Source organism: Odocoileus virginianus, chromosome X (assembly GCF_023699985.2).
Source record: "Odocoileus virginianus isolate 20LAN1187 ecotype Illinois chromosome X, Ovbor_1.2, whole genome shotgun sequence".
Taxonomy (NCBI): domain Eukaryota; kingdom Metazoa; phylum Chordata; class Mammalia; order Artiodactyla; family Cervidae; genus Odocoileus; species Odocoileus virginianus.
In genome coordinates this window covers 12,562,013-12,583,201 of record NC_069708.1, presented here as the reverse complement: position 1 = coordinate 12,583,201, position 21,189 = coordinate 12,562,013, and the positions used below count along the sequence as shown (strand labels likewise).

Sequence of the window (21,189 nt, the reverse complement as noted above, 5' to 3'; positions counted from 1 at the left end):
AAGGGATGCCGGGCTGCTCTAAGTCCTGTTTGCTAAGGTTGGTGCACAGGGTCTAGAGAACCGACAGAAGTGCGAAGTTCGGCCTCTGGGCGAAATCAAGGGGAGGTATGCTTTTTTTTTTTTTTTTCTTCTCTTTTCCCGGAGGAGACCTTGCGGGGACGGCCTGCTCGGTAGGGAGGATTAGCAGGCGCCTCTGTGACCCCAGACGTGCACGTAAACTAGGCTTGGGTTTGGTTTGCCCGCGGCGTCGATTTGCCGCGGTCCCTCTTTGTCTGAGCCCAGCCGGGAATTCCAGCTTTTATTGGGAAGACCGCACTCGGGTGGAGCCCGCGCTGGGTCGGGCGGGGCAGGGCCGGGCCGCGGGGCTGGGCGAGAGGCTCGCCGGCCGCCGAGCCGCCCGAACCCCTGAATGGTCCTGGGGAGTGCCCAGCGGCCTCGATCAAGCCACCTCAGTGGTTTCCTCGAGGGCGCCGGACTCGGCGCGGCGGGGCAGGGGGCGCGCCGGTACACTTGGGCCGCTGCGCCGCCCCCTCCCCGCGGGTCCCACCCCTCCCCCGCTAGTTCGAGGCCGAAAGGAGCTCTGAAGGCCCTTTGTTAGGCTCCAGGGTCACACCCGTGGCCCGGGGGCCGCGCCGGGGCGGGAGGGCCTTGCTCTCCGCTAGAAAGGACCTCCTGGCCCGGAGGTCTTCAGCCGTCTGCTCACACGGTTCGGGCCTGACGGTGCCTCGACCAGTTTGGGGAGGGGAGGCCGAGGCCCGCCTGGGCTGCTTCGCCCGAAAGTCCGGCCGGCAAGATTCCGTCTGTTTGCAAGGCTGGCTGCACTGCCGGGGCCTAGGTGGTGGCGCCCACTTGAGTAACAGCCGGGGTAGGAGTGGAAGGTCTCCTCACGCCGCCCCCGGGGCGGCCCAGCCTCCTGTGTACCGAGCACTTGGTCGGGGACGTCTACCAACCCTCAGCCCAGGACCGACGGCTCAGGCTGGTTGCCCCCCATGTGTTTCTCCGCAAGGGATAGCTGACTTTTTGTTGGATGAGAATTAAAGAACGAGCTTTTCCCGCAACGTTTTGGTAGAAGGCCCTCTTTCCCATTACAGGCTCATTTCCACCTGCCCCCAGTTGAGGATCTTGGAAATGGCAGGGGGGAGCCCCCGCACTTAGTTACTCCTTAGAGCCTTGTCTCCTCCGCCAACCATTGCCCCTCAGCACCCACGGGCTCCGGCGCCCCGTGATTAGCGGGGAAGTCCGCTAGGAGAAGATCCTGACAGCATAAAATATAATTTGTGATCTAAAAGACAGTTTCCAGTATAATCTCATTATGCACCACAGACTCCCGGTGTTATTTTGTGGAAGGCGGACAATGATCAATTTACATTGACCCGGGGCTGGGCGAGCTTTTAGATGGTAATTGCCATATTGATTTGCATGCAAAAAGGAGACCTGCTAAAATTAAAGACCGGAAGCTAAATTAAACTAAATTTATTGTCTAGGTGCAAACCGGAGAAACTCCTGGGGGGATGGGGGTGAGTCAGGTCAGGGTGCCAGGGGCAGACCAGGTGAGAAGCTTTGGAACCTCAGAGGGTTGGGAGCTGTCTTTCCTCTGGTGATTTCAAAATGAGGAGGGGGCTTGTTTAGGGTATGGGGACCCAGCGGGGGAAAAGTTATAAACCGGCACTATTGCATTGAAGGCACTGGGGTCTTTTAATGCTAATAGTAACTGCTAGGGGGGAGAGAGGTTTATAGGGCTATAGGGGTCTTCGCGAACCGTTTCCGGCACCCCTCATTTCTTTTGTTCTACCTGAGCGCTCACAGCCATACCCAAGGACAAGCAAAATTCTTGCATCTGAAGCGTTAAAAATTTTTGTAAAGGCAGGCCTTTAACCTCCCCCCCGTCCCCCAACCGTCAGGTCTTTCTGAGAGTTCTATAACGGGGCGGCTCTGCACCCGCGCGCGACGCCGCGGTCAGGTTCGGACCGTTGAAAACTGCGGGACGTCCTCCCCGGACCAGCCCCAGACTCGGCCCGACGCCGATCTCTTCCGGAAGCTTTCTCCAGGTGGCCCAAGTGGCGGGGACTGGGGATGGTCTGGCGGGGCCGGGGGTCGTCTCCCTGGAGGTTGGAAGGGCCTACACGGAGAAGGTGGAGGAGGGAAGGCGGGGGCTGGAAATCCTGCCCCGATTGGCAGTTATCGCCAAGGCCGGAAAGTTTAAAAAAGAGAGAAAGCCACTGGCCGGGAGCCAGGGCCGGCCGGGCCGCCGGGGCGTGTTCGGCTGGCTAGAGGGGTGAGGACCCGGCGCCGCCATCGCCTCGATCCTTCCCTTGGCCGAGGCTCTGGCCCGCCCCAGGGGCTCCTGGAGCCATTTCGCACATCCGGAGCCTCGGCCTCTGGAGCAGCCACCTCCTAAGCCACAGGGGCGGCTGAGTGTCCGGCGCTCCTGCCTGTTCACCTTCCCACCGAGCCGAGCTGGAGACGGCCCTCGGTCCTGAAGCCGGCCGCATCTGTGGCAACGGGTGTGGAGAGTTCCCGGAGCGTCTGAAAGCCCGGGACAGACCCGGAAATTGAGGATGGGGTGGGAAGGGGATGCTGAACGCTGACACTGCGCTTCTGGGATGAGAAGTTGGGCAAGGAAAAGATAACCCCGGCCGCCAGCTGGGACTTGGGACTTGGCCGCTTCCCCCTCAGTTCCCTCCCCAGCCCACTTTGGTCCTCGGGTCCCTAGGAAAGGTAGGTAGAAAGGTAGGCACTCTTTCCAAACGTCTTTTGCTCTGCCTAGATAACTTGATTTATTGCCCCATGTGGTAAGACTAAAGTGGCAAGCCTAGCTCTAGTTCCAGGTGCCAGCACTTCTTACAGAGACCAGAGAGTAGCGCCCACTGTCTGCTGCCTGTTCCGGTCTCTTGGAGGAGGGGAGTGTGGAGCTTTGTGGGGATCCCTGGCCTCACACTGGGGTGTTCCAGTGCAGGGCAATGTGTAGGATGTCAGTGGAAAGACTGCATATGGACCGAGATATTTCTCAGTGTAGGAGAAACTAGGATGCAGGCTCTTGGTAGACCGAGTTTCCTAGGTGCTGAGTGCAATCCTTTTACCCTGTATTGGAGTAAAAGGGCTAAGAAAGCTTTCCGAACTTCTTGGGAATTCCGAATGGCATGGTTTGACCAATACTTGGCTCCTCTCCGCAACTCCAGGACTGAGTTTGACCGTGGCCCATTTTTACTAGCTGTGTGACCTTGGGGGCAAGTTATTTATGGCCTCTGAGCCTCAGTAAGTTTCTTCATTTGTAAGACTGGGAATAATTATCCACCTTTAGGATCAAAGAAGACTACTGGGCACGTAGTAGGCCCTGAGGATTAGTAATTGCTTTGAATGACTGGTCAGGTTCCTATAGGTTGCTTCTCCATTTCCTCCAGCCCCTGAGGACAACCCCCCCCCCCCCCCCCAGCTTAGGCCATCCTTGGAGAGGACCAACCTGCAGGTTAAGCTCCCCTCCAAGGGTGTTCCTGAGGCTTTTTCTCCAGGTCTGCCTTGGTGGGTTCCTCTTTCCCTTTGTTACAGTTCTTTACATTCTGTTTAAAGGATTCCATATGAAAAGGCTGGTTTTTCCTTTTTTTTCTCTCCCCCCCCCCACCCGAGTGGGATCATTTTTATGGTTAGGAATTGATTCCAGAACCAGTATCTAGGTGCTCTTTGGCTAGTCCTCCCCCTCATTCTTTTGGGGGAGGGAACAGCAACAGCTGGACGAGAGACCTGGTGGGAAGAGGTGAGAGGATCTGGCCTGCTGTAGAGGCCAGAGGTGCTGTGGTTTGTTTGATAGGGATTAAGTCCGGATGTTATGAGGTCTCAGTGTGGTTTTCAATAAAGTCTGCCAGGGATTGCTTCTTTTATATCGATATGTATTTAAAAAAATTACTAGCATGAGAAGAAAACCAGACCTGTATGGATCCAGGCCGGTAGTAAGCTACTGTGATCAGGTTTCCTACTCGACTCCCAGAGGGGAAGTCAGCGTTTGATTGAAGCTACACTTGGTTCTTGACTCTCTGGGGATGCCTGCTCTGAAACAGGAGCCCTCCCTTTCTCTCCCCCACCCCCAGCCACCCCCCCTTTTCCCTTCTTCCCCTAAAAGCCTTTGTGCTGAAAGAGCTTCAGTAGGCATGAATCCCTGGTCCCTCTCTAAAGAATGCCTCCCAGCCTTTGCTGACATTGTTTTGCGAACAGTGGGTTTTACCAGGCCAGCAGTTTTCCCCCCATCTTAGCTCACTATTTTAGAGGTTAGAGTATTGCCAGGATGTGCCCAACTACAGTGCTTTCCAGAGTGTGTAGCCAGGGCCTTGCCTGTAATTCTGAAGACAACTTAACCTTTACCCTTAGGTGCATTGCCCCCCACCCCCTCTGTGGAGGTGGGTAAGTGATGAAGGTGGGGAGAGCAAGGCCAGGGGATTGTTGTGGAGGGTCTGTTTGTTTTCTCCAGCCTCGGGCTGAGGGGTGGAGTGGGGCGAGTCAGTCCGTTCCAGCCTTGGGTCTGATTTAAAACTTGGTTTAATTGGAGAAACTCTTAGGCATTTAACAGTTCTGTACAAAGGCAAACTTGAAATAGCTCTAGGCCTACGTCATTTAAGAAAGAATAAATGAAGTACAGAAATGTCCAAACTATGTAAATCCTCGAGTTGTCTGCCCTCCCATAAACACATGACAAGTGCCAAGGCATTTCCAGTCAAAACACCCATGGAACCAGCAGCCTCCATCCTTTGTATTTATTATTTTATTAACAGCATTTTACACAGCATTTAACAAGCACAGCCTGCCTGCTTTCCACTGTGGCTCTCAACGGACCGAGGGGTGGAAAACAGATGGGGGTGGTGAGGAGTGGGCTCTAGACGGGCAGGGACAAAAAGAGCATTTGGGGTTCCTTTCGTCTGGCCCCAAAGAGAAGACAGAGTCATGCTTTGGAGGAGGAAAGTTGGGCATATGTGGTGTGTCTAGTCTGCACTTTGATTCCAGGTGTGAGGCCGGGTCTGACCTCCCAGTACGATGCCCATCAGTTATTGTTGCTTTTCACAGACTAAGTGTTTGTCTGCTATCCTTATTCTATATCCTGGTAGAAAGTTTATAACGAAAAGTAATGCCTTTCTTAAGTCATAAAATGAGCCTTGTATGATTATTTAATTAAAATCTATTTAAGGACCGATTAGGCGTGTAATTTGCGCTAATAATGACAATTATGGAAATGTTCGACTTAACCAAAAATCATAAAGGAGACATTCTGATCAGTGGGGCGACCAGTCAGGATTCAGGGGCTTGGACAGTTTTCCAGAAACACAAGGGGGCTGTGAGCTGCAGACGGGGCCAAGCTGCCTTTCCTCTGGGACACGGTAGAGAGGGCTGCAGGACCCCAAGCTGGCCCACGCTTTGCTGAGCAGAATCTGGGAGTCTGAACAACCTTTAGTCCCAGCGGAGGAGATGGGGGAGGGGGGGCTGCCCCGAGCCACTAGCTGGCGGAGGAAACTCTGAGAGAGAGCCGGTGAACCCCACCGAACTCGGCTCGAAATGGCTGTGTTCTCTTGCTTTAACAATCAGCAGCGACACACGCAGCACTGCCTTGGCCAGCCTGGGCTGGAGCCCGGAGGGGTTGGGGGGAAGGGGGGGTCCCCCTTGTTCCGGAGAAACCTGCCAGCTGCTGGGCTTGGTGCGAAGGCAGACACAATACTGCTGTTGTTGGTTTGATCTCTAACTGTGGATTGTTAGTCTGGCTTTAACTATGTGGTAAGGGGGGAATGTGAAGGCTGTTTACAGCGAGTGCAAATAATGTGACAGCTGTTGGTGCAGGGGCAGCGCTGTGCCTCCCCGGCGCTCACACAAAGCGCGCACTATGCAGGCCCACGGAAAGCCGCAGAGGTGGCCGCCACTTGCTGGCCGGGGCGTCCTCGGATGCAAGGCGAGACAGGCCTCGGCGGCGGCGCCCCATCCCCACCCCGCGGACACATGGCCCTCTGGCTCCCGGGACCTGGGTGGACGGGGCGCACTGGTTGGCGTTTTGTGGTTTAGGGAACTTGTTAGGCAGAGGTGGCAGGAGAAGGCCCACAGGGTCATGAGTGTCAGCTGTCTGGAGGGGTTGCCTGGGGCCTGGGGCCTCAGCGGCTTGTGACCGGGTTGTTAAGATTTGGGAAAATAACTTTCCGCCCTAAAGCAAGCCTGTTGGAAAGAATGTATTATTAACTGAAGGCTTTCTGGAAATTGCAGAGGCTCTGAAGGCCGTTGTTCTTCCTCTGAAATGGCCCTGTTATTCAGACAAGTTCGAGAGACAGGCGGCTGCTGTGTTCTATGCACTGGGCCCTGTTTCCTGGATTGGCAACACCAGTGTGTGTAGGTTCAGGACCCAAAGCTTTGGATTACCCACGTCTCTTTGCCTTCTCCTCTGTTTTAAGCGTGCACTTGCCTCTAAGCTGCAGGACGCCACTGTCTTCAGGTCTGCCCACAGTGCCACCCACTCTGTGACTTAATCAACTAGATAGATGCCCACAGCCACAGGCCTTCTCTGAGTTCCTGGTCCTCTGCCAGGCAGTGCGGGGAGGCGCCAGGGTGGGAGGCAGAACAGTTGGTGGGTGGCGGCCATCTCTCCCCCCCCACCCCCCGTCCTGCTAGGGGCTGGTTCTGGAGCCCAAGCTGGCAAGGGGCATGGATGGTCAGGAGGCTGGGCCTGCCCTTGGGCTGTCCTGGGGCCAGCTGAGTATAAAAACCGCTCCTCCCCACCCCAGCCTCAAGGTTGAAGTCTTTGGGGCTCTGGAGGATCATTCAGAGCTGACTTAATTCTATATCCTGCCCTTCTGTGTGACTTTGGCCCCCTGGGTGTATAGCTTTCAGGATATCTGCAAATGATGATTTCAGCCCCCCCATCTCCAAACCTACCCCCCCCACCCCCCCGCTTGGAGTTACAATGTGGACTTCTACATCTAGTTGGGTTCCCTAGTGGGGAGCTGGGAGATACTTCTGGAATGATACATGAACTTCGGTGCCAGTTCTATAAATTGGTCTCTTTTTATGACGTGTGCCATTTTCTGTAGGAATGTTGCTTGCAAAACGAGTTTCGCCTTGGAGGAAAGGCGGAAAGATAAACAAGCCTGCAACGCCAAAACACTGGCAGTCTTTCCCTCCTTCCAGCTCTCTTAAAGCAGCCGGGCTGTATTTCCAGGATTAGACTCGTGCTTGTGAGGAGGGACTCTGGTTGGCTTTTTTTTTTCCCCCAAGCAAATGCAAATTAGAGAAAAATAATTTTCTTTCAACGATATGCAATGTATTAGTCACTTGTTATCGTGCTCCGAGGCAGGCCTCATTTGCGCGTCTGCCAGCTCGCTCACATCTGCTCGGCGCTGTTCGGGGCATTTTAACCTTGGCGGTGTCGTGTCTAGTCCCACGGATCAAGGAGGAGTAATTAAGCTCTGAACAGCTACAAAAATTCACGGGCCCCCATGTCTACTGCAGTTTTCCCACAGCTTTGTTTGGGGTGTTCCAGGTTCCAAGATTGAGTAGCAGACATGGGGTTCCTATTGTTCCTTGTTAAAAAAGTGGGAGCCCCTGTCCTCCCTTGACCCTCATCCCCAGCCTTCCCAGGACTCCTAGGCGGCACACAATCAGCAGGGAATCCGGGTGCAGACTGCAGGACCCTGTGTTTTCTGCATCTTTTATTCGTAAAAAGTTCCTTTGTGCTTCCTGTGTGTACTAATGATAGCTGCTGTTAATACCTTATGGATCGGTTCTTCTGCATTTGCCTCCAGGTTGGGGGAGACTCCAGCTGGGAACCCAGCCCTGTAGGGACCCCACCGGAGGGGGTGTGGGGTGGGGGAGGGGTGTGGATTGGCAGAAGGAGAGGAATAAGGGTGATTGATTGCGTTCAACCTAGGTTTCCTGTCCTGGGCTGCTGCCTCCTGTGGGGGGACACCCGCTTCCAAGTGGGGCCCCCTCTTGCATACACACGTGGTTGTTGTGTGTGGCACCACCGTGAAAGAAAGTGAAAGGGACAAAAGGCCAAGGCATGGCTTCAGGGGAGAAGGGGAAGTTCCGCAAGCCGAAGGGGGGGGTGGGGGTGGGCATGGCTCTGCTCTGTGGGAAAGGGAGTGTGTGGCGGGCAGCAGTCCTGGTTTGGCAGCAGCTCTCCAGGTTGATCCTTGCTGGTCCCCCCCTACTCCTCAAGCCCCCAGCCCCCTTTTACAGTTGGCTACACTTGGCTTGCATCTTTCAGTCAGGGGAGGTGGAGGCGGGGGAAGCATCCATGGAGAGCAACACTCCAGACTGGCCAAAGGAAGCCCAGGCCGATGGCCGCAGGGCTCTCCAGTGCCCAGTCCCCTGGTGAGCTCCACTGCACATTCTGGGTTCTCCGTGCACCCACCCAAAGTTGCTTTTTGTCGAGATTCAGTGGCAGGCGCCTGGGAAAGGGAGAGCCCAGAGATGTGCACACGCAAGGTGTGAACGGGGGTCTCAGAGGGCTGGTGGAGAGAGCTGGAGTTCCTGGAAGGTCGGGCGGGGGCCGAGGGCGGGGATGTGTGCTGGCCGCTGCCTCGCGCGGGGACCTGGCAGAGGAGCTGCGAGGAGGAGCCCGCAGCCACACGGGGGTGTGTGTGCGGTGGGAGAGAAAATCCCTTTGTTGCCGACCGATCGGGCCGAGCGAGACACGGGAGGGGGCGCCCCTCCCCCACCCGCTGCCGCCGCCGGCCAAGTTCACTCCTGACTGCCCTGAGTGGCTCTATCCCCAGCTCCCTGGGGGAAGGCAGGGAAGGTGCTGGGTGCTGGGTGCTGCAGGTCAGGGCCTGCCGCGAGTTTCTCGTTCTCCCCGCCCCCCCACTCCCCATTGCTAGCCCTCAGCAGTTACTAATGCAAAACCTGGGGCGGGAGTGGGGATGCCCCAGGAGGCCCCGACTTGCAGGGTGCACAGAGAGATATCACCTTGGCAGGCAGGATCACTCCTCCCATTCCCCCCCAACCCCAACTTCAGCACCCCTGTACAGGCTGGAGGACCCAGCCAGCGACCTCCTTCCACCATAGCCCTGGAAACCTGCAACCTTCCCCTGACCTGGGTGGCATCCTTGGGGTTCCCCTCTCCCCACCGTTACACACACTGGGGAAAATAGCCCAGGAGGACTCACCCCAACGCCTCACACCCCGGACCACTTTTTCTCAGCTCCCACATCCAAGCAGCCCCCCATCCTAAAATAGGAACTTCTTCACCCCTCCCTTCCTTGACACCCATAGAGAAGTGCCTGTGCGTGACTCAGTCTGGGCTTGGAGCAGCCCCAGGAAGGGTTCCTGTGCTGCGAGCTTCCATGAAAGCCCCTTGCCCTGCTGAAGGTCACCCTTCCCTGGCCCCTCTGTGTCCGTTCCTCAGCCTCCCCACTGTCACAAAGGAACCCTGCAGCCATTCTGGGGGTTGGTTTGTTACATAGTATGTTTAGTGGAGTTAGATGCTGCTTAATGGCATTAGATGGGGCCTGCACCAGCTATTGCCAGGCAGAACTCAAGTCCTGAGTGCAGTTTAATCCTCTGGAAAACAAGTTGCCAAATATTTACAGATGAGGGCACCGAGGTTGAAGAGGTTCAGCCACCTGCCCAGAGACAGGCTGTGAACGAGAGAGCGGGGAGGCAGTGGTGATTGTGCTCTCAACGCATCCTCCACGGAGAATCGGCCCCACAGTGAGAGAGTCCCTTTCCCCACAAGGGTCCCCAACCCATGGATGACCGTGGCACACAGCATGCTGCCTGGGGTCCCTGATGTCCACTCGGTCTTCTGGACCAGGTGCTCTTTCAAACCTATCCAGGCCTCCTTGGCCACTAACTGGTGAAGTGCCTGATGGGTTAAGGGGTGCCTAGTGAGCGAGGCCCTGGGAAGGGGCACTGGTGGTGGTGGCATGGAGTGGGGCCAGTCTGGTGGTGCTGCTTCGCATTTTGTCGGTGCCACTTGACAAGCTTGATGTGCAGACTTGAACCAATCCATCCGCCGCCTCGAGGGCGGAGGCAGTGGAAAGTGGCCCGGTGCCAGGAGGAGCGGGGTGGAGAGAAAGGAGAGGTGCCAAGAGTGGCCCAGCACTGCCCCCCTCCCTGCACTCAGGCTGGCCTCCCAACAGCCACGGCTCCTTCCTTTGCACCCTGTCTGTTGTCTGCCAGGGGAACTCGGCCTTAAAGGAAAAAAAAAAATTATCTCCTTTTCCTCTGCCCATAATGGTATCTTCATGGCAGGATTTGGCAGACCAGTGGTGGTGGGGTGCAGCTCAGAGCCCGTGTTCCCCCATGTGTCTTTTCACAGAGTGCCAAGGTGCCCCTACTCAAGGATGCCAAGGTGGAGGTGACAGCTCCTAATCGTAGTCCCTCTGACCTCTTTCTGCCAATCAGGCTCTTCTCCCCAGTGTCCAGGCCGGGCTGGGGGTAATCATAACTTGGCTCCTAGAGCAGATGAGCGCCCAAGTCTGTTGAGGGAGACTCAAGCTCTCCTATGCTTGCATTTAGACGCAAAGCCAGAGGGACCTCCACGCAGGGTGGCTGTCTCTCCCAGAGCTGGGTGTTCAGCGGGCAGCCACCACAATTCCTGTCTGTTCTTCCAGAAACCAGACATTCTCGTCTCCCAGGCTGACCCCTTCTCTGAGCCACCTTCCCTCTTTATCCCTCTCCGGCATCCTTGCCCCCTTCTCTCCTCTACTGGAAAAAAGGGTTAAAACCCAGAGCCAAGGTATATAGCTTAGCAGCTTGCCCTGGAAACAGGTTGGTGCTTGTAAAGTGCTTTTCATGACTGACTTCACACATCTTGGCACTGCCAGAAGCATAGCCTGCCTGTGGAAGACCAGGCCGGGGTGGGGTGGGGGTGGTCATTGAGAAATAAGGGGGAATGCACATCTTATGTATAGCAGCACAGTCTCTGCTCTATTTGTCATCCAGATCACATCGTTTGCCCCCTTCACCGTGACCCACAGCCAAGGGTCAGGGAAGTCACTTTTGAAGAACTTTTCCTCGGTTAAAAAGAGAGACCCCACCTCTCCAACAATTTCAGTAGCCCTTTCTAAAAGTGGAGTGGGCTGAGTATGACTGTCTATCTGCCCCCGTCTATGTGTCCCTTACCCCCAAGATCCCTTTCGTCAGTTCTCCATCTCAGAGAGATGAGGGGGGCGTCCTTCAGTGATGGGGGGTGTAAGCAGTCTGGCCTTTGCACAGGATGTGGGCTGTCACTCTGGAGAAGGGCCTCGCGCCAGGCAGGGCCCTGGCCCGGTGGCCCTTTCCACGCAGCTCCATCTTTGGCCAGGAACCTGAAGAGTTAAAAGTCTTTAGCTCGTTGCAATGAAATTATGGCTGGCAGTGGCGCCGCTGTTTGTTCAACAGACCTCCACTTTTAAACAGTTCACAAAAAGTTCATGGGGCAGCTAAAGATTATAAGAGAGAGAGAGAGAGAGAGAGAGAGAGAGAGAGAGAGAGAGAGAGAGAGTGTGTGTGTGTGTGTGTGTGTGTGTGTGTGTGTGTGTGTGTGTGTGTGTGTATGTGTGTGTAGGTGTAGTCAGCAGGATCCAGTACTGGGCCTCACCCCTCTTCCTCTCACCCCCACCCCTGTGACACTGGACCATGCTCTGGGCCTCAGCCCTCTATGTGAATCCTGTGCTGGTCAGAACACTTCATTCTGACGCAGGATGTTGTTTATCTGTGCAGTATTAATACTGCGAACCAGACGAGACCTGGAGCGGGGGAGGAGCTTTTAAAGCACTCTGTGATTCCAGGTTGTCTCTTCTAAACTGTGTCCACCTCACCTGCTAAATCCAGGCTGCCCTTTCCAAAGAAAAACCCTTTCAAGGGAAGGGGGCTGCAGGCCCTGGGGGTGGGGGAAGGGCTCAGTAGGGTGATTGTGGCAACAGCCTTCCTATTTCCTCAGTCAGGTGCTCAGAGGTCCTTGTCCCCAGGTGACAACTAACAGAAGCTCTTAGGAGGCAGCTGGTGTAACTTTTGAAGACTGGAACACCAGATCAGGGCTTCGAGGGCACACACGCTTCTACCCCTCATCCTTTTCTTAAGGGTTTGATAGAGGGACCCTTTGGTGTAAGGTCCGAATTTCATCATGACACGCAGCCAGGGAATGGCATGGCATGGCCCTCCCGTGGCAGCCATATGCCCAGGACACTTGCACTGAGGAATGTTGCTCCACCTTCTAGATTGAGACCTGTCTTTTGTTAGAAGGGGTGGCAGGGATTAGAGAGGGGACACACTGTTGAGTGAGACTTCTCTTGTGGTGGCCTGCCCCCAGTTTGATGTGCTTGTTCAGAACACAGAAGAACGGCCTGTGAACCCCCACAGAACCTTCCTCAATGCCTGCATCCGACTGAGTCTGTCTTTGGGGCGCTGTAGCCAGCCCCCTGGAAATGTCCCAGCCTGTCTGAAGAAAGGGACACTTTTGAGACAAATAGCCTCTCCAGGATCCCACCAGGCCGGACACAACAGGGAGATTGCCATCTCTCTCGCAGCTTTATTGTTGAGCTCTAACTATGCGTGGTGTGTGTCTGCGCGCGTGGCTCTCGATTAACAGACGGTGTTCTATGTATAGGGGCCGATGAGTGATGCTGGTGGACAAAAGCCCGAGTTAGGACAAAGAAACGCAGAGGGATAGCCTGGTTTTGGGATTGGGGTCTCCCAGGTGCTCCCCGGTCCCAGTGGCTCCCACCCAACCGACCTGGCAGTCAGCTCCCTGTGCTGAAGTGTAAAAGCAATCATTTGCATATTTTTCCCTGCTAACAAAGGAAATGTGTCGACTTAGGGAACATTTGGGCTTTCGGAAACTGTGTGGGTGGGTGTGTGAGGGAGGAGAAAGAAAAGTTCCCCCATGAGCTGCACACCAGGGATTTCACACTCAGGTTTGGGTCCCGGTGTACGGAGGCTGTGGCTGGGGGGGGTGCCTGGACAAGGCAGCGTGCGAGCTGGGGGAATTGCCGAGGGCCATCGGTCCCAGGCATTAAAGGCTCCCCTACTTATTAACCCAGCATTTAACAGCAGGATATGGGCTGAAGCGCAGTCAAAAGAAACGGCTCAACCTCCAAAGAGCAATTAAAATCCTGCACGAGGATAAATCACGCGCCGTGATAATCCTGTTAATAAAATGCAGCTTGTCCTGACCCTTCACTCATGCAGCAAACTAGAATGTGATGTGGGTGGGGGTGGTGGGCAGAGAAGGTAAGGAGGGGGGAAGGTGCCGCCTCCCCCTTCCTCCTTCCCAGTGGATGGGAAATGGGTGGCTTTTGCCTGCTCCCCCAGTGCCAGCGGCTCACAGCCGGAGCCCAACAGCCCGGGCTGCTAAGACTTCTGCGCTCACTAATGATTTTTGTCCCCAGCGAGCAGGCGTCTTTGAATTACTCAGCCGCCTCCCTCTGCAGCTCCCAGGCCAAACCACCCAGGCAAAACCACCCGGGTTTGGGGCTTAATCTAATCTAGGGCTCGGGTGGGGTGGCTTGCCAACCCACTGACACTTTTTAACCCTCCACCTGTAAGTCGTGTACACCACATCCCTGGAAATGAGTTGTAGTTTGGGCTGCCGCACTGGACTGCTGTGCCTTTTATTCTGCCCCCACCACCTCTGACCCTTTCTTCCCCATCCTTTCAGTCCCAAGAAAAATATCAGTGCGGGGCTCCGCAGGATCCCCCACCATCCGCTTTCTATGCAAGTGTGTTCTCCAAAGGCTGGGAAAGGGGAAGGGAGAATGGCAGGTGCGGGGTGCCGTGTGCTGTACCTTGACTGATGGGGCCCCAAGGTGCTGGATCCTCCACATCCCTGGCGCCTCCTGCCAGGGAAGTTCCATCCCCCTCCTTGAACCCCTGGGTCAGGTGTACTCCTTCACTCCCAGCCATCTGTAGATCATCCAAGCAGGATCTGCCTTCCTGAGTGTGCGTTCCACACTCTGTATGAATTTGCCTAGAAAGAGGGTTTCTCTCATTCCCCGTTTGGCTCTTTTTTTATTCAACCTCCTGGGATTTTTGTTGTTGTTGTTAAACAGACTAGACGTTTGAAGAGAAGCTGCTATCCAAGAAGACGACATGCTTTCAGCAACCCCCCTGTATGGGAACGTTCACAGCTGGATGAACAGCGAGAGGGTCCGCATGTGTGGGATCAGTGACGACAGGTGAATGCGTGGGTCTGGCTGTGGCCTGGGGAGCATGTGGGTCCTTCCCTGGGGCTCCTAAACAGAGCCCCCCTTCACCTCCTCACAGCCAGAGTGGGCCCAAAGGGGGGTGGTGGGGGGGGGGGAGATCTCCTGCCTAGCTGGCAGCCCTTGATTTACAGTTTTAACAGGCAACCTGGCTCAGCGAAGCATTGCCGCCCTTTAAGAGATTAGCCCCTAAAGCGGCCTTTCAGTGCTCTTTCGTCCTTAATTTATTATTTCATATTTATGAAGGAGAATTAATCCCAGTCTATATGCTGCTTTAACTCTAAATGTCAGGAGTGTGGGCCCAGGTGGATCGGTATTCGATGTGCTTTTAAAACAAATAGTTTGCTCAGTAATAAATGGGGCAAAAGCCACCCTTCACTTCATGGAAGGCCCACTGTTTCTCCAGATCTTCTGCTGCCTGTTTGGCGAGGCCACCGGCTCCTGGTTTCAGTCACCCAACAGCTTTGTTATGCTTCCTAACCAGTAATTTGGGAATGTGGGGTAGAGGCAGCTAAGCAGTAGATAATTAAAGCTGCTCTTCGGGGTAATGATGAAACTTTGCTCTGCCGTTTGTCAGCGAGTTTTATCCTGGGAATTTGGAAGTTGGCATCAAGCACTTTCTTTATCGATGCTCTCTGATAACAAGTCTCAGGGCAGCCGCAACAGCCTGGCACAGATGTGTGGTCTCTTCCTCTGGAGCCTGGAGTGGCTAACATTTGTATATTTGTGTGTATCCCCCATCATTTTGATGTAGGCTGTCAAATATGGCTTCATTATCACCATGGAAACCAGTTTTGTAGGACAGGGTGCCTAACTTTGTTTGGGGAAAAGTTTTGAGAACCTGTCCTCCTGGGTAACACAGAAATGGTTGACATGACTGGCCCATAGACTTTAGCCTCCAGGTCTGCCCCTTTGGCTTTGGCCGTTGTACCCACACGCCTGTCCTCAGGTGGAGCTTATAAGGGTCTGTTCGGACTGCAGGGCCCAGACAGCCCTGCCCAGCCTGTGTGGAGAAACAATCGTGAGGGAGACGTGATTGTGCAGAATTTCTACCTTAACCCCGTTCCTTTGCCTTGCCTTGGTTTTTTTCCAGTCCCATTGAATCACCATTTGGGGACAACTTTCAATATGGGCCATGGAGGAGGAATTTTTTTTTTTTTTTTTTTAAAGGGTAGTTGGGAAAATAGATTTTCTAGAAACTGGTCTGTTCCGGGGTAATCTATGAAAGATTAAGTGAGGAATACTTTCACGAAGTTGGTGTATCCTTTTAAATAGGAAAATTCCCGTTAATGATGGTGACGCTTCAAAGGCCAGACTGGAACTAAGGGAAGAAAATCCCTTGAACCACAACGTGGTAAGAGATTAATGGCTTCTGTTGATGTGCTATCTGAGTATCAGTGATCTGTAATCAATCGTGCATTCATTTGCATACCATTAAAGGGCCTTTGGGGGGCTGCTGGAGAAAGCCTAGGCAGTGGGACAAGGCTTCACCCGGTTTCTTCCTGGCTTGCTTTCTTGGCCGCGCTTGCCATTTCTGCCCCCGTACCCTGGTGACTGGTGGGGTCCGTACCACCTTTTCTTTGATAAGCTATGTGCCCCACCGGCGCTCCCAGATGGAGAAATTTCTCGCCTCCAAGTAGACTCTGAGGGTTTACCTTCCCAGTAAAATATGAAACAGAGCCATCTTCAGACACAAGGGAGAAGGAGTCAAAAGACACAACTGCAGTTTGACCCATGGCCTCTTTATTGATTTCGAAATGAGACAGCTCAAGTCTTCTGTTCCTTTCTGTCCCCCTGAAAGTGGGGGTTTTTTTGTTATGTTAAATAATGCCTCCCCACATCTGGGAAAGCCCCAGTGAACATCACCCCACTTCATCCTGACCAGACCCAGGGAGGGTGAGTCCGAGGTCTGTACCCCACAAGGTCGGTGCTGAGAGCAGTGGAGTTGGTACCACCTTAGTTGCAGCGAAGAATTTTTGCTGAGAAGGTGGATTTTCCAGAGTTAATAGATGACTGAATTAATGCAGGGGCCTCAAGTCTAAAGGGATCATTTTACATGCTTCCAGGATACTAGTCGGACAAAGGTGAGAAGGCAGGCAGAGGAGGGTGCTGGATAAGGGGGGAGGGGGCCACAGACCTTGTGAAGCCTTGCTTTTTAAACCCTTTCCACCCAGATCTTGAGGCTGATATCCTGCTAAGCTAGTCTGCGGTTTCTCTTTGGGATGGGCTGCTTTGGAGGCACATCCTCGGTAACACCCATATTCTTCTTGTGTGAAGGTGGACGCAACCACGGCCCATCGGATCGATGGCCTGGCAGCGCTGAGCATGGACCGCACTGGCCTGATCCGGGAAGGACTGCGTGTCCCCGGAAACATCGTCTATTCTAGCTTGTGTGGACTGGGCTCAGAGAAAGGGCGGGAGGCCGCCACAACCACTTTAGGCGGTCTGGGATTTTCTTCCGAAAGAAACCCAGAGATGCAGTTCAAACCGAATACACCCGAGACGGTGGAGGCCTCCGCTGTCTCTGGAAAGCCTCCGAATGGCTTCAGTGCTATATACAAAACACCACCAGGAATACAAAAAAGTGCTGTCCCCACGGCAGAAACTCTGGGCTTAGATAGGCCTGCCAGCGACAAACAGAGCCCGCTCAACATCAATGGTGCTAGTTACCTGCGGCTGCCCTGGGTCAATCCCTACATGGAGGGGGCCACGCCAGCCATCTACCCTTTCCTTGACTCGCCAAATAAGTATTCCCTGAACATGTACAAGGCCTTGCTACCTCAGCAGTCATACGGCCTGGCTCAGCCTCTGTATTCGCCAGTCTGCACCAATGGGGAGCGATTTCTCTACCTGCCGCCACCTCACTACGTCAGTCCCCACATCCCATCATCCCTGGCTTCCCCCATGAGGCTCTCGACGCCTTCCGCCTCTCCAGCCATCCCGCCTCTGGTCCACTGCACAGACAAAAGCCTGCCCTGGAAGATGGGTGTCAGTCCTGGGAACCCAGTTGATTCTCACTCATACCCCCACATCCAGAACAGTAAACAGCCTAGGGTGCCCTCCGCCAAGGCGGTCACCAGTGGCCTGCCAGGCGACACGGCTCTCCTGCTGCCCCCCTCGCCTCGGCCTTCACCCCGAGTCCACCTTCCCTCCCAGCCTGCTGCAGATACCTACTCTGAATTCCACAAGCACTATGCCCGGATCTCCACCTCACCCTCTGTCACCCTGTCAAAGCCATACATGACGGTCAGCAGTGAGTTTCCCGCGGCCAGGCTCTGCAGCAGCAAGTATCCAAAGGCTCCAGAGGGAGCCGAAAGTGCCCAGCCAGTTCCTGGGCACACTCGGAAGACAGCGGGTCAGGACAGAAAGGATGGCAGCTCACCTCCTCTGTTGGAGAAGCAGACGGTTACCAAAGACGTCACCGATAAGCCACTAGACTTGTCTTCTAAAGTGGTGGATGTAGACGCTTCCAAAGCTGACCACATGAAGAAGATGGCACCCACGGTCCTGGTTCACAGCAGAGCTGGAAGTGGCCTAGTGCTCTCCGGAAGTGAGATTCCGAAAGAAACACTATCTCCTCCAGGAAACGGCTGTGCTATCTATAGATCTGAGATCATTAGCACGGCTCCCTCGTCCTGGGTGGTGCCTGGGCCAAGTCCTAACGAAGAGAACAGTGGCAAAGGCCTGCCACTGAAGAACAAGGCCTTGGACTGGGCCCTCCCGCAGCAGCGCAGTTCTTCGTGTCCCCGCATGGGTGCCACCGACACCGTGGTCACTAACGTGTCTGGCTCAGTGTCCAGTGCCGGCCGCCCGGCCTCTGCATCTCCAGCCCCAAACGCCACTGCCGATGGAAGCAAGACCAGCAGAGCCTCTGTAGACACCACACCGTCCGTCATCCAGCACGTGGGCCAGCCCCCGACCACGCCTGCCAAGCACAGCGGCAGCACCAGCAGCAAGGGCGCCAAAGCCAGCAACCCAGAGCCAAGCTTCAAAGCAAATGAGAACGGCCTGCCACCAAGCTCAATATTTCTCTCTCCAAATGAGGCGTTCAGGTCCCCACCAATTCCCTACCCTAGGAGTTACCTCCCTTACCCAGCACCCGAGGGCATTGCCATAAGTCCCCTCTCTTTGCATGGCAAAGGCCCCGTCTACCCTCACCCGGTGTTGTTGCCCAGCGGCAGTCTCTTTCCTGGGCACCTCGCCCCAAAGCCTGGACTGCCCTACGGGCTGCCCACGGGCCGGCCAGAATTCATGACCTACCAGGACGCGCTGGGGTTGGGCATGGTGCATCCCATGTTGATACCTCACACACCCATTGAGATCACTAAAGAGGAGAAAGCGGAAAGAAGGTCCCGGTCCCATGAGAGGGCCCGCTACGAGGACCCGAGCCTCCGAAACCGGTTTTCCGAGGTACTCGAAGCTAGTGGCACCAAGCTACATCCAGAAGTCCCCACGGACAAGAACCTCAAGCCCAGCCCTAGCTGGAATCAAGGGAAGACAGTTGTCAAGAGTGACAAGCTTGTCTATGTAGACCTCCTCCGGGAAGAGCCCGATGCGAAAACTGAAGCCAACACGTCCAAACCCAGCTTCACAGCTGAGAGTGTCGGCCAGAGCGCTGAGCCCAGCAAACCCCCGGCTGAGCCGGCCCTGCAGCCCCATCGGGATTTCATCTCCCTCAGAGACGAGCTGGGGCGCATCGGTGACTTCCACGACACCTATGCTTTCAAACAGGCTCCGGGCCAGTCGGTTTTCAACTTAAGCAAGGAGAATGTTCCAGCGGGAACCAACAAGGAGAACCTGGCAATGCCAGTCTCCACTCCGTTCCTGGAGCCGACCCCGGGGAGCGATGGCCCCGCGGTCACTTTCGGGAAAACCCAAGAGGAACCCAAACCATTTTGTGTGGGCGGTGCCCCACCAAGCATGGACGCCACCCCCACCTATACCAAAGATGGAGCCGATGAGGCAGAATCAACCGATGGCAAAGTTCTGAAACCAAAGCCATCTAAGCTGGCAAAGAGAATCGCCAACTCCGCTGGTTATGTGGGTGACCGGTTCAAGTGCGTCACTACCGAACTGTATGCCGATTCCAGTCAGCTCAGCCGGGAGCAGCGGGCATTGCAGGTGAGCCCCCCACCCAAATTGCAAGAGCCTGACCAGTTGTCAGTTTTTTTTTTTTTTGTTTTGTTTATTTTTTTTAATGTTCGAAAAGGAAGGGGGCGGGGGTACTAGAGAGCAGGACACCGGGCAGATTTGATTAATGAAGTTTATGATAATATAATTTTTTGAAATGTATCCAGTAAGGGAACATAAGTGGATTCTTGTGGATTTTAAGCAAACTCCACTTGAATGCTGATAACGGAAGTTTTAAAGGATGTCTAAAATACTGCATGACATTGACGTATCAATTGCTTTGATTTCTCTGCCGTTACTTTACTGTACGTTAACAAATAAACCTAACAGCACTGCTTAGAATGCCTTACGTGATACTTGGTGGAGGTGTGTAGCCGCCGCATGTCTGTGAGATTTGTGCAGTTTTTCTTTCACCAAAAAAAGGAAAAAACAAAAACCTCGATTAAAGGGATAGAGTATGTATTTAACTTGCTAGTGAATGATAGATGTTGTCTAGGAATTTCCTTAAGATATTTTACTTTTAATTAAAAGCTAAATAAAGCCAAATTGTTTTGCAATGTTAAGAAAAAAATTGGTTTATGCTTATAAAAATGGATGAAGTTATCTAAATGATCCATTGAGTGCCCATTTTAATTACATAGATGGAAGGATTACAAGAGGACAGTATTTTATGTCTACCCGCTGCTTACTGTGAGGTCAGTTCTTCAAATTTTTATTACTAGAATCTTACATAAACCTTTTGAGTTAAATTTCATTTCCAAATATACAAAGGGAAGTTTGTGGGCCATGGTCGTCTTTATTCATTGTGCATTTGTTTTCTTTTCTGTTGTGTTTTTGTTTTGCTTTCTTTGCGTTGTGTTTCTGTTTTGTTTTATTTACCTTCGAAAAGAGAATGTCTGTCTCTATGCCACAGTGTATGTATGGCTATACATACACACCGCATATCTCTACACACATATGGCTTTATGAATAAAGAATGTGTGACTGCTTAACATATAGACACTCTTATATTTGTATCATTAACTTTTAAAATATCTAAGTTGTATCATAAAGTGTGGTTGGTTTTGGGCAAACTTTTCTTAGAAAATACTTTCCTTTAAGGTAAGGCCAATGAAATAGCTTTGATGGTAAGGTGTGTTGTTTTTTTTTTTTTCCATCTCCATTCTCTTCCTAGCGTGCAATGATGCGCTTCTCAGAGTTGGAGATGAAAGAGCGAGAAGGTGGCCACCCCCCAACCAAGGACTCCGAGGTGTGCAAATTCAGCCCCACTGACTGGGAAAGGTTGAAAGGAAGTCAGGACAAAAAGCCAAAGTCGGTCACCCTGGAGGAGGCCATTGCTGACCAGAACGACAGTGAGAGATGTAAGTGAACCCCAGCGGCTTGTGGGTGGTACCATGTTGGTGAGAACAGGGCGATTTGGCTGTTTGATACATGAGGCACATATGAGACATTGTTTCCTGGGATGTGTCTCCTTTTCCAGAGAAACACTGGTCCCATAGTTAATAACAGGGTAATACAATAGAGCAGAGGAATGGCAATGCAAGACCTCAAGCGCAGCAAATATTTTATAGCATGTAGGGGTATGGGTTTTTGGTAGCAGTGGAATGAATGACATTTGCAGCCAGAGCCAGACCTTCCATAGCGATGGTCTCCTCTGGTAGGAAATGGAGCGTCCTTGTATTCTCCCTCCGAAAGCAGAAGTTGCGCTAAAATGGGATGAGGGCTGATGAAGGCACCAGCAAGATGAGCATAGTTATTTTCTGTGGCAGGTTTGTTTGCAGCCATTAGGAGTTGAAAGCACACTCCAAGGGCATGGGATAAACAAGGGGGGTGTTTATCACACCCCACTAGACAGGGGGCGTCTTATGTTACGGAGGCAGAATTGGAGAGAAAGCTAGGGCATGCCTTGAGTCAC

The 21,189-nt window shown here is 53.7% G+C and overlaps 1 protein-coding gene across 13 annotated transcripts in view; it reads left to right on the top strand.

The window, feature by feature from the left end:
• Window positions 1-21,189, top strand: part of BCOR (BCL6 corepressor) — a 118,108-nt gene that overhangs the window by 77,990 nt on the left and 18,929 nt on the right. For 10 of the 13 annotated variants that reach the window (XM_070461931.1, XM_070461929.1, XM_070461924.1 and 7 more), the window contains exons 2-6: window positions 13,992-14,117; window positions 15,420-15,498; window positions 16,422-19,265; window positions 19,916-19,969; window positions 20,449-20,635. In XM_070461931.1, the coding sequence (XP_070318032.1) occupies window positions 14,032-14,117; window positions 15,420-15,498; window positions 16,422-19,265; window positions 19,916-19,969; window positions 20,449-20,635 (3,250 nt within the window). In that variant the 5' untranslated portion in view covers window positions 13,992-14,031. Of the gene's footprint in view, window positions 1-1,978; window positions 2,049-13,991; window positions 14,118-15,419; window positions 15,499-16,421; window positions 19,266-19,915; window positions 19,970-20,448; window positions 20,636-21,189 lie in introns of those variants that run through there. The other 3 variants (XM_070461930.1, XM_070461933.1, XM_020912735.2) reach the window with 2 other exon arrangements.